An 11,147-nucleotide genomic window follows, 5' to 3' on the forward strand; every position below is an offset into this window, starting at 1 on the left:
TAATCTCTTGACAATTAACTGAGCTTCGATGTTTGCAAAAGAAAAATAAAATGTTGAATACTTCAATAGAAAAGACTTAGGTTCAAATCAAACCTAGTCGAAAGAAGCAAATGTATTTTGAAACGGAAAATAAAACGAACTAAAACCTAAATCTACTAACTACGACTCTTAAAGGCTTGCCTACATATTAGTAATAACCTTTCTATTTATATGATGTTTAGAAACCATAATTAGGTATATTAGCCCTAATCCCAAAAAATATTGATTGTGAGAACGATTTTATTCCTGTCGAGTCTTATGCCCCACGTTCAGACCTGTGTCGCGACACAGCCAAGGTGTATTGTGACACAACACCAATTTCCCTAGCTAGGATGTCCGATTTCACTGTTGCGTCTTGGGAAACTTATGCCACAGTCGGGTGCCATCCCTAAGGCTGTTAGGCTACTAAACACACATCCTACACACTCAATTAAACATATTAGAACTATCTAAGGCACTAATTGGCCTAATAGGTCAACTAACATAAACTATTTTATAAAAACACTTATTTTGCAAATAATTAAACCTAGACTGCAAAAACTGAAAATACAATAATTAAATATAAAATGGCTAGAAAACAAGCCTCCTAAGTGCCGAAATGTACTGAAACTACCACCACGTTTGGTAGCAAGTCAGTAAGACTAACGTATATCTCACTTCAAAGGGAAATTTAGTTTGTTGCTATGAAATTTTGTTGTTATTAATTATTTTTAAGGTGTAATAAACTAATATTAATTCTTGTCGTAATCATTAATATGTTAACGATCGAATTGTTCGAACCTAACAAGATATGACTTCAAGTGTGCCAAACTCTTGAATCATCTCACAATTGTAAAGGGTTCATTTGTGTATATAATACAAATATTAAATTTGATAGGTTTTTGTATGTATTGGAGTTTATTTTCGCCATAGTTGAATGATTAATGGCTAAGATCATGCCTTCCATTTTTCATGCAACTAGTGTATAGTAACACTGGAAGATATAATTCTATTGACGAGTTATCCAGGCAGTGACGACAGAGTTCATTCTCGATGCAGAAAGCATTCATTGCATTTAGGCGTGTTTCCTAGGACGAAAGAGATTTCAATGGGATGCGAGTGGAATTTACATGATCTCAGAGGCAATTCGACGATCTCCCTATTAATGCAATTGGGTTGAGATCGACCAACAGATTAAAGCTTACGTGCTCTGGCTGATCAGAAGAAGAAGGTTGATGTTAGACAAGTCTGGCAATCTAGTTTATTGACAATAACCATTTATTCTATTGCAAGGTAAAATTATAATCATACTTTTACAAAAAGAAAAAAAGATAAGCATAGTTTCCATTATGTTATAAAAACATATTACATTATATTTTTTTATGATAATACTTGCATTTAAAATTTGAACATATGGAATAGTCGTTTGGATCATACCAATTATACAATGGATCTTACTTAAATTTGTTGCAAATATACCAATACGCATATGAATGGGGAATTTGTTGGTAATATTTAATTAATATAATTTTTATCGTAAATGAACTTAAATTTTTATAGGTTGTGTGGATGTCACTCCTAAATGATGTGATCATTATCATTCTATTGCTAGAAGCACACAAGAATGCTAATGTGTGGAGTGTGTGCATGGAACTTATATGCTTTCATATCAAGTGAAATTGACTTGATTAGGTTTTAATGTAGTTCAAGTTGGTCCAAAACATTCTAAGGGAGTCGAGGAAGCTTTATAGGATTAACTTGCATGAAAGGGCAATCATTATTGATCCAATGCTCATTGAGAGTTGATCTTGAATGTTTTGGACCATTAAACAAATTGTCATTCAAGATCCATACAACCCCAATGAGATGCTCAATATAAGGTCAGAATTGATTTCTAAGAGGTTTTGCTAAGAATCTTTTATTAAGAAGTTTGATCTTGACATTGCCTTAAGATCAAAATAATGCCATGTCATCATTATTAGTTATGGGATTTAGATTCTATCAAGGATATCTGAAAGATAAGTTTGATATTTAAAAAACACATTTTGATAAATAATGTTTAAAAGTTTCATTAGACTTTACAAACAACAAATTGTAACATCATCTTAATTAGTATACTAACATAGATTAAAACATCACATTACATTAGTACACTAACCAATACATTCTCTTTTCAATTAATGTAACATTTAAATTACATTAAATGACATTTCTACCTAACTCTAACTTTGACCAACACCAACTTGACCTTGCCTTGTAAGAATTAGAGAAGTACAAATCATAGATGGTTAGATTCATGTACAAGCATGGTTTTCTATAAGTACTAAACATTATTGGGTACAAAATTCTAGATTAGCCATAAATACCATGTTTTAATATTAACCTCATCATCTACAATTTATACATTCCCTAATTCCAACAAGGATTGTGTCTGGTTTAGTTGAAATTAGAGTCAAGTACAAATGTACCATGATATTAACTAAAAGATAGTTCCAACAAGGATTGAGTCAGGTTTGATTGAAATTAGAGTTAAGTAGAAATGTACAATGATATTAACTAAAAGGGTAGGGTTGGGGAAAGGGAGGTTAGGGTTTTCGAATCTAACCTCAATTGTAACAGCCCGATTTTGGGCCTAGTCGGAACAGTGGTTTCGAGACCACAAATCCGACGAGGGAAAATATTATTATCATTATATTTTTATGGTCTAAAATTCACGGAAAAATTTCGTAAAAATTTCTTTCGAAAATTTCGACGTTTGGGCACTCAATTTAGTCAAAAGGACTAAATTGTAAAAAGTGCAAAAGTTGAGTTTTACATATTAGAAGTGTCTAATTGTTATGAAATTTTAAATTAGAGGTTCTTATGTGGTAATTAGACCATTAATTAATTGATGGACAAAAATGGGCATAGAATTAGTGAAATAGATTTTTTTTAAAGTAAGGGCATTTTAGTCATTTGGAAAATAAATAGAATTGAATGGGAAAAAGATGGCAAAATATGCTCATCTTCTCCATAGTTGCTGCCAAATTTTGGAAGACACCATATCTAGGGTTTCTTCACTTTCTCAAGCTCATAGTAAGTGCATCCTAGCTCCGTTTTTAATGTTCTTCGCATTTTTGAGATCCTCGTAGCTCGGTTTATCTTATTCTACCATTAATTCATGTTAGAGTTCATATTTGGAAAAATACCCATAGGTGAAATGTGTTTATTTTTTTGTTTTATGATAGAATATGAAGCTAGAAATTATGTTAAACAACTTTTGCTAAGCGATTTTAAGCGAAAGTATGTGTTAGAGTGAGAATTTGATGTTGCCATAGAAGGAAAAGTGTTCAGCATGTTCCAAAACATAAGAATAAGGAATGAAATTTAATTTTCGAGCTTGGGAACAAAAGTGTGAATATGCAAAAGTCTGGGGAAAAAATCGTAATTTTGTAAAAAGTTGAGTCGAGGATTGTTTTAATAAATTTTAATATTAAATAAGCTAAATTTGCTATTATACATGAAGAAAGACGAGGAGAAAACCTCAATCGGGGAAAAGAGAAGATCGTAGAGTAAATTGCAAAATTTCAATATTTTGGACCGAGGTAAGTAAGCATGTGAATTAATGCATTATTTTGATATTATTTAATATATGTTGAGATTTAATTGAACATAGAATAAATACTTGGTATAGATCCTAAAAAAATGTGGTTAAGTTGGGAAAGGTGGTAAAATGTTGAAAAACAAGGTTTTCGGTTGAACACTCGGAATAAGCCGGAATACACTGAATGTAAAGGGAGTTGCTAAGTGCTGATTCCCTCAAGGGGTTGCTAAGTTCTGATTCCCCGAATTATTGGTGGTTGCTAAGTGCTGATTCCACCGTAACTTGAATGTGAATGGGGTTGCTAAGTGCTGATTCCCCGAATCATTAGTGGTTGCTAAGTGCTGATTCCACCGTATCTTGAATGTGAAAGGGGTTGCTAGGTGCTGATTCCCTGAATCATTGGTGGTTGATAAGTGCTAATTCCACCGTATCTTTGAATGTGAAAGGGGTTGCTAAGTGCTGATTCCCCGAATCACTGATGGTTGCTAAGTGCTGAATCCACCGAGTAACGGGTAACATTTTGAGTGTTCAACAGGGAAATTGGAAAGGTGTATATATATATATATATATATATATATAATGGACAAGATTATGTGAGAAATATTGGGTTTGGTACTTAATCAACCCAAGTGTAAGATGGAAGGAAATATCAAAACTACAAAAGAGTAAATTTAGATATAATACAGTTTTGAACAACAACAGTTGGGCAACTTCGAAAAATCACCATAAATGGTGGAAATTGAATTATAGGTTGAATAATATATGAAATTGAAGCTGAATGAGTCTATTTTCACATGAAATAAATAGGGCAAGCAAAAGAGTTATATATTTTGGGATATTTGAATTTTAATAAGACAGGGTTGAATTGATTTCGAAATCTCCTGTTCCAACTTTATAAAATCACCAAAAATTGTAAAAAATAATTATGGCTTGAAATTTACATGCTTGAATTTCTTAAGAGTCTATTTTCAAGAGAATCAAACAAGAACATTTTTTGAATTTTTTACAGAGAGTTAAGTAAATTTTAGTAAGGAGAGGTCAGAACTGTCGGATAGTGAAACAAGGGAATATTTAGAGAATAAACTATACTAATTTGCTGAACTAAAAATTCTGAAATTTTATGGTAGGAATTTATATGAGTTTAGTTTCAGGAAAAATTTACGGAACTTAATTTGGAGCCCTTTAGCTCCAGATAAAAATAAATTAGTGACCGTGACGCCGAAAAACAGCTTGCTAGAAATTGAACAAACAATGAAATTTATGTGTGATTAAAATTATGTTACTATGTAATCATGTGAGAAATTTATTTATTTGTCATATGTTTACTTACTAAGCTATATGCTTACTCTTCTTTATTTTCTCTTGATTATAGTGACATCAATCAACTCGGAAATTGGACGAAGTCAGAACATCATCCACACTATCATCATCTTTTGGGTATTTTGCAACCAACACTTTTGAAACATGGCATATATAGATGACTTAATGTAATTTAGTATAAATATGTATATAAAATATAGTTCGGTTTAAAATGTTGGTGTTTATTATTGGATAAATTGTGTCTGAACATATAACTGTATTTGGTTGAAATATTGAAATCGTTTGAAATTATGTTTTGAAAATTTGCAGGGGGTTTTATATAAAAATAAGCAGAAATGCTGCAGAAATTTATAAAAAAAAAAGAAAAGACAAAGAAAAAAATATTTAGTGACAATGTATCGCAATTAGAACAATTACAAGTGTTTGAATTCTAGTAATACCTCATACTCTGTTCCGGCAAGGAACACGGGTAAGGGGTGTTACATCAATACTTATGAGTGTAAGGTCAAGATCAATTTGTACGAGATTCCTTTAGCTATCTCTGATAAAGAAAAAAGATCTTGAGATTAATGGATCTCAAGGCCATAGTAATGTCATGTATCAATTATGAAAAATGAAAATAAGATTTTTTTTCTAAAAAAATAAGTACGATCTTAAAAAAAACATAATTTTGATAAATAATCCTAAAACATCCCTATTAAAAAATGAGGTAAACTACACCTAAAGTCACTCTAAAATAGGGTTTGTCCTATTTTGGTCACTTTAATTTTTTTCTCAATTTAATCACTCTAATTAAGATAATTATTCGAACGAGTCATTGCAGTTAAAAAATTGATAATCCATTAACATATTGTTGATGTGACACATTAGCCAATTAACTGACAACACGTAGCATTTTTCTTTGACTTTTAACTAAATCCTAGGGACATCTCTGCAATTATTTCAATTTTTTTTGTCTTCTCGCTGTTGTCATCAAACCTCTCCTTCATGATCCACCATAAGGGAAACCAGCTGGTGATAGCAATGATGGCGTCAATGAGGATTCTCCGCAAAGCGCAAACAGAATAACACTAGAAGCCTCTGATATTGATGGTTTTGATAAGGTAAATGACTTCATAAGTTACCTATTTCTTCGATATACTAAAAATTTCTCCTCAAATGTGTTCCATATCGGTATGGAATGCGCCATCAAAGATAGCGTCGATGTCCTCTCGTTGTCACTCGGTGACGGCGCTTACTCACAGGCAGGTATTAGCATTTTGTGGAGGATCCTCACTAGCGCTATCATCGCTGCCACCAATTGGTTTCCCTAACTGTGGATAACGTGAAGGAGAGGCTTGAAGACAACAGAGAGAAGAGAAAGAATAAAAAGGTTTTGGAATAATGACATAGAGGTTTTTAAGCTTTAGTTAAAATATGTTTCGTCATTCAATTGAATAATGTGTCACATCAACAATCCGTTAATAGATTAATGAAATTTTTTATGTTAGTGATTAATTTGAACGATTATCTTAACTAAAGTGACTAAATTGAGAAAAAAAATTTAGAATGACCAAAATAGGACAAACTTTATTTTAGAGTAACATTAGGTTTAATTTGCCTTAAAAATAACAAAAATATTTAGCTTAAAAAGCATAATCTCAAAAGTACACAAAAGAAAAACTTTAATCCATAATTCATGGAAATTAAATCAAATAAATTTTTATGTATGAAATTATAAAAAAATTTAAAATTAATTTATATTATGCATTAAACTAAAATCCAAAATCCATGTTAACCTTTATAAAAACAAACCTTTATATTTTAGGAAATTCAAATCAAAATTTAAGAAAATGTGAAGAAAATATAAATTAAGCTTTCCGTTCGCCACTCTCCTCTCTAATGTTTAAACTCCAAACCCCTGAAACACTTCTAACCTAACCGTCTCCACCGTCCGCCACCGCGCTATTAGTTAATCACTGACGTTCACAATCCATCGTAAGAGGTCTCCACAATAAGAATCTGATGGCACGGCCACCGTACGAATACGACCCCTATTACCTTCAACCTGACCAAGACCGTAACTTGATCAACACGCTCTTCGTTTCTGGACTCCCCGACGACGTCAAGGCGCGTGAGATTCACAACCTGTTTCGACGACGCGCAGGTTTCGACTATTGCCAGCTCAAGTATACTGGCCGTGGCAACCAGGTCATAAAACATTTATCCTTTTTTCGCGAATCCATTTACTTTCTTTTTGGTTTCCGAGAAATTTATTCCTTCGTAACAACACATTGCAATGAAGGCCCGGAGCATATTGTACTCTTTTTATTTATCATTTCAAGCAATTATGAAGATGGTTTGAATTTTGAAACAGTTGAAATTTTAGAGTTATTTTTGTAGAAATTTGATAAGCAATATGAAGATTAAGCCTACCATTTCTAGCTAATTTTCTACTTTCTTTTTTTCCTGAAATTTTACTCTCTTTGTGGAACTGTTATGTTTGAATTTATGTTTCATTTAAACTATTTGCTCTTTATTTTTAGCTATTTTTGAGGAAAGAAAATTATTGCTATCGAATGATACTATCGGCCAGTTTTGATATGTGCATGAACACTGCTTGAAAACAAAAATAAAAAAGAAGGGGGAAATTTTGTGTTGCTGCCCGCTTGCCCCCTTTATATGCTCGTTTGTTTTCTTGTTCTAAGGAGGCCCCAACATGGGGAATTGGGGATATAGGGGAAAGGTTGCCTATGTCGGGAGCTGAGGTTCAAACCTAGCCCCATTGGATGCCACCTCTTAAGGATGGCTGCATGAACTAACTGGACTAAATCCAGGTTCCTCTCTTATATATACATCGACATTTGTGCATTGTTAAGAAGTTTGTTGTTGGCATTTTTTAAGACGAATAATTTTCAGAAAAGTAGTATAATAGAGAGCTGCATCTTGTGGTACAGGTTGTTGCATTTGCTACCTTTCTCAATCATCAATCTGCAATCGCAGCAATGCATGCATTAAATGTGAGTATTTGCAAGAATTATTTAAGCTTCTGGAGGTTTCTATGACCTTTTATTATGTTTATTTTGGTTGTCCATGTTAAGGGGGTAAAGTTTGATCCTCAAGCGGGATCTGTTTTGCATATTGAACTAGCCAGATCAAACTCAAGGAGAAAACGTAAACCAGGTAGATAACGTCTTAAGTTGTTCAAGTGGTTGAAACTTTAATGGTATTCATCTCCAAAACTGTTAAGGATGCTTGACTTCCTTGCTCAGGTAGTGGTCCATATGTTGTTATTGATAATAGAACCAAGGGCTCAGCTAATACCCAGGAAACATCAAGTGATGATGGTAAACTCATACAATTCCTCCCGACCTTTGCCCTTTTTCATTTTGGTTTGAAAAGGGGGAAAAGAAGTGCATATATTTAACTCTACATGTGGGGGCCCCTGTACCCTCACCGTGATCTTCATCACCTACTCATGTTAGCATGATTTTCCACCTTCAGGAGACAGTGACACTGAAGAACCATCTGGAGCTGAGGATGCTGATGCTTCAAACAAGGATGAACTGAAAACCGTAAAGAGGTTGAAAGCTTTATGGAGAACCATGTCTAGCATGAGCAGTGTGAAAAGCTTCATATCACTAGTGATAATGAAGAAGCTCCTTTTTAATTAATCATGTGGATTTTTTATTGCATTTCTAAGTTTAGCTTATCGTGTGGTCATGTGCAGTGATACAGTACAGGATCCAGAAAACTCTGTACCAGCTGCAAATGTAAGTAAAACATAAAAACCACTTAAATCTGGTTTCATTATCATATAAGCATTTGAAGCTCTTTTCTAAAAGACATACAAGGCTTATCCTAGAAAGAATGAGTGAGAGTCTGGATTAAGAATTTTATCACATAGGATGAAGTTCACCAAGAGATCGTAACCACTTAAATCTGGTTTCATTGTCATATAAGCATTTGAAGCTCTTTTCTAAAAGACATACAAGGCTTATCCAAGAAAGAATAGTGAGTCTGGATTAAGAATTTTATCACATAGGATGAAGTTCACCTAGAGATCATAACCACTTAAATCTGGTTTCTTTGTCATATAAGCATTTGAAGCTCTTTTCTAAAAGACATACAAGGCTTATCCAAGAAAGAATGAGTGAGAGTCTGGATTAAGAATTTTATCACATAGGATGAAGTTCACCAAGAGATCATATGGTTTTTAAGAAAAAATTCGAACTTAATTTGATTGCTATTGCAGGAACAGTTGGAAAGGACTATTGATGAAGGTGCTCAAGCTTGCTCTACTTTATTCATAGCAAATCTAGGTCCAAATTGCACTGAATATGAACTGAAGCAAGTTCTATCCAAGTAAGCTGCAGTTTTAATCATTAGATACTACTAATATATTTTGTTGAAAATGTTTTCTGTTAGAACCAAATTCCGGATTTTATAATTTTTTTTCCTTCTAAATATAACCGTACCATTGTGTCTGATGTTTCTTTACCATGCGGAGATAAGAGTAATTGACTTCAAATTTTCTTTTTGTTTTTGGCCCCAGGTATCCTGGATTCAATATGCTCAAGATTCGGGCTAAAGGAGGAATGCCAGTTGCATTTGCTGATTTTGAGGTATCCAAACTTAATGCTGCAATTTACAGTCTGTTAAAATTTTTAAATAACCAATAATCCTGATTCTTAGCTAACCCTTTCATTATAATACCATATGTCGTTGACTCTGATGAATCATATTTAACTTTAGGAGAATTAAAATCATTGTTTTTTCTTATTGTGTGTATTTTCTCCTATAAGATTCTTTCTTAACCTGTGCTGATTGGGGAATATGTAATCCTCAATCTCTTGTAGTCACACAATTTGAAGTTACGGATGATACCTTAATTAAATCAATCAAAGATGTTTTTCTAGAACTTAAATTTTGGACCAAAATAGAAATTTGGAAGGATTATAAAACATCGAATGCAGGATACACCTTTTTTTTTTTGCAAAGTTATACACCAGGAGTGTTTTGAGATTTTAAGTAGAAAAGAAGAAATCGAAATAGGTGATAAGTAGGCATGCTTGTATAATTTGATACTGAAACGTATTTAAGCAAGCAACCAACAAACAGCTAGTATCTCTCACCATTTAAACCATTTGTATCGAATATTTGCCTCTTGAATTTCAAGATGGGTCATTCATTGTCATACAACTGGCTTTGCTAACTGCATTCTAAGCATCCTGAATTCTTTCCATGCGGGTTTAGTGGTTTGATCACTTATTGATAATTGGCTGTTTTCATTGAATGCAATATTCAAGTTCTATCGTCACCATTTGAACATTTTATTAGATGTAATGTTTTTTTAGTACATGGTCTCATTAAGCTCACGTTCTCCCGGACAGCAAGTAGAACAAGCCACGAAAGTGATGACGGATCTTCAGAGCAGCCTTTTGCCTTCATCAGACCGAGGCGGCATGCACATAGAGTACATATAACTGCCCTTACTAGTTTTAAATACAATTAGTCCCCGCAAATTCATTTCTTTACATCGGATTTACACATCTTACTGATTTTATAGGTATGCAAGGTCCAAGATGAGGAAGCCCTAGGAAACAGGTAATGGAGCTGGCAATCTGCAAAAAATGGTCCCACCAGTTGTATTTTAGAAGCAGTCTCGTGTCCCTATTTGGAGGACGAGTAATTTTCCGACAGTGTAAAGGCCACAGAAAATAATAGTAATATAATCCTAACTTACTATTACCCTCATTTCTGATGTCTCAGGTCGTTTCACGTTTCATCTTAATCCTAAATTGTGTCATGAACTCTGCCAAAAAAATGCAGAATTCAGTGCATTCGTGGACAGGTAAAACCTGTTCACTTTTTTTTCAGAGTGATCAGTTTCTTTCTCTGTTATTCTGGACTTTAGCTTATGTTTGCATTTTGGTCCTCTACTGAAAAAATGGACTAAATGATCCGTTAAAAATTTAATCAATCTTTACCCCTTAAGTGTTGATGTGGCATTTTGATATATACATTTTTGGTGTAATTATGATAAATTATGATTAGCACAAAAAATTGTTCATAAATTATTTATTAAATTCGTTACCCACTTACTCATTATCCATTTACCCAATTGGGTATAAAATATTTGTTTTTATCCTAATCATCAGTTATTTCCTCCTCATTTACACCAAAAAGAAAATGAAAATGGCATATCACACCTTAGTGACAAAAATGGAAGGAAATTTTAATGAAA

At 33.2% G+C, this 11,147-nt stretch overlaps 1 protein-coding gene across 3 annotated transcripts; it reads left to right on the forward strand.

Annotated features, from left to right (window-relative positions):
* Nucleotides 1-6,741: 6,741 nt before the first annotated feature.
* Nucleotides 6,742-10,779, forward strand: LOC105777909 (U2 small nuclear ribonucleoprotein B''). Of its 3 annotated transcripts, none has more exons than XM_012601420.2 (10): nt 6,742-7,111; nt 7,858-7,920; nt 8,002-8,083; nt 8,173-8,247; nt 8,405-8,483; nt 8,631-8,673; nt 9,156-9,265; nt 9,456-9,525; nt 10,294-10,376; nt 10,470-10,779. In XM_012601420.2, the coding sequence occupies exons 1-10, from the start codon at nt 6,926-6,928 to the stop codon at nt 10,498-10,500; spliced, it is 822 nt and encodes a 273-aa protein (XP_012456874.1). In that variant the 5' UTR covers nt 6,742-6,925; the 3' UTR covers nt 10,501-10,779. The 3 variants fall into 3 exon arrangements, with proteins under 3 accessions (XP_012456874.1, XP_012456875.1, XP_052478564.1); XM_012601421.2 differs by having other exon boundaries at nt 8,011-8,083; XM_052622604.1 differs by lacking the exon at nt 6,742-7,111 and adding an exon at nt 7,143-7,737.
* The last annotated feature ends 368 nt before the right edge of the window (nt 10,780-11,147 follow it).

This window comes from Gossypium raimondii, chromosome 10, assembly GCF_025698545.1.
Source record: "Gossypium raimondii isolate GPD5lz chromosome 10, ASM2569854v1, whole genome shotgun sequence".
NCBI classification, from domain to species: Eukaryota; Viridiplantae; Streptophyta; class Magnoliopsida; order Malvales; family Malvaceae; genus Gossypium; species Gossypium raimondii.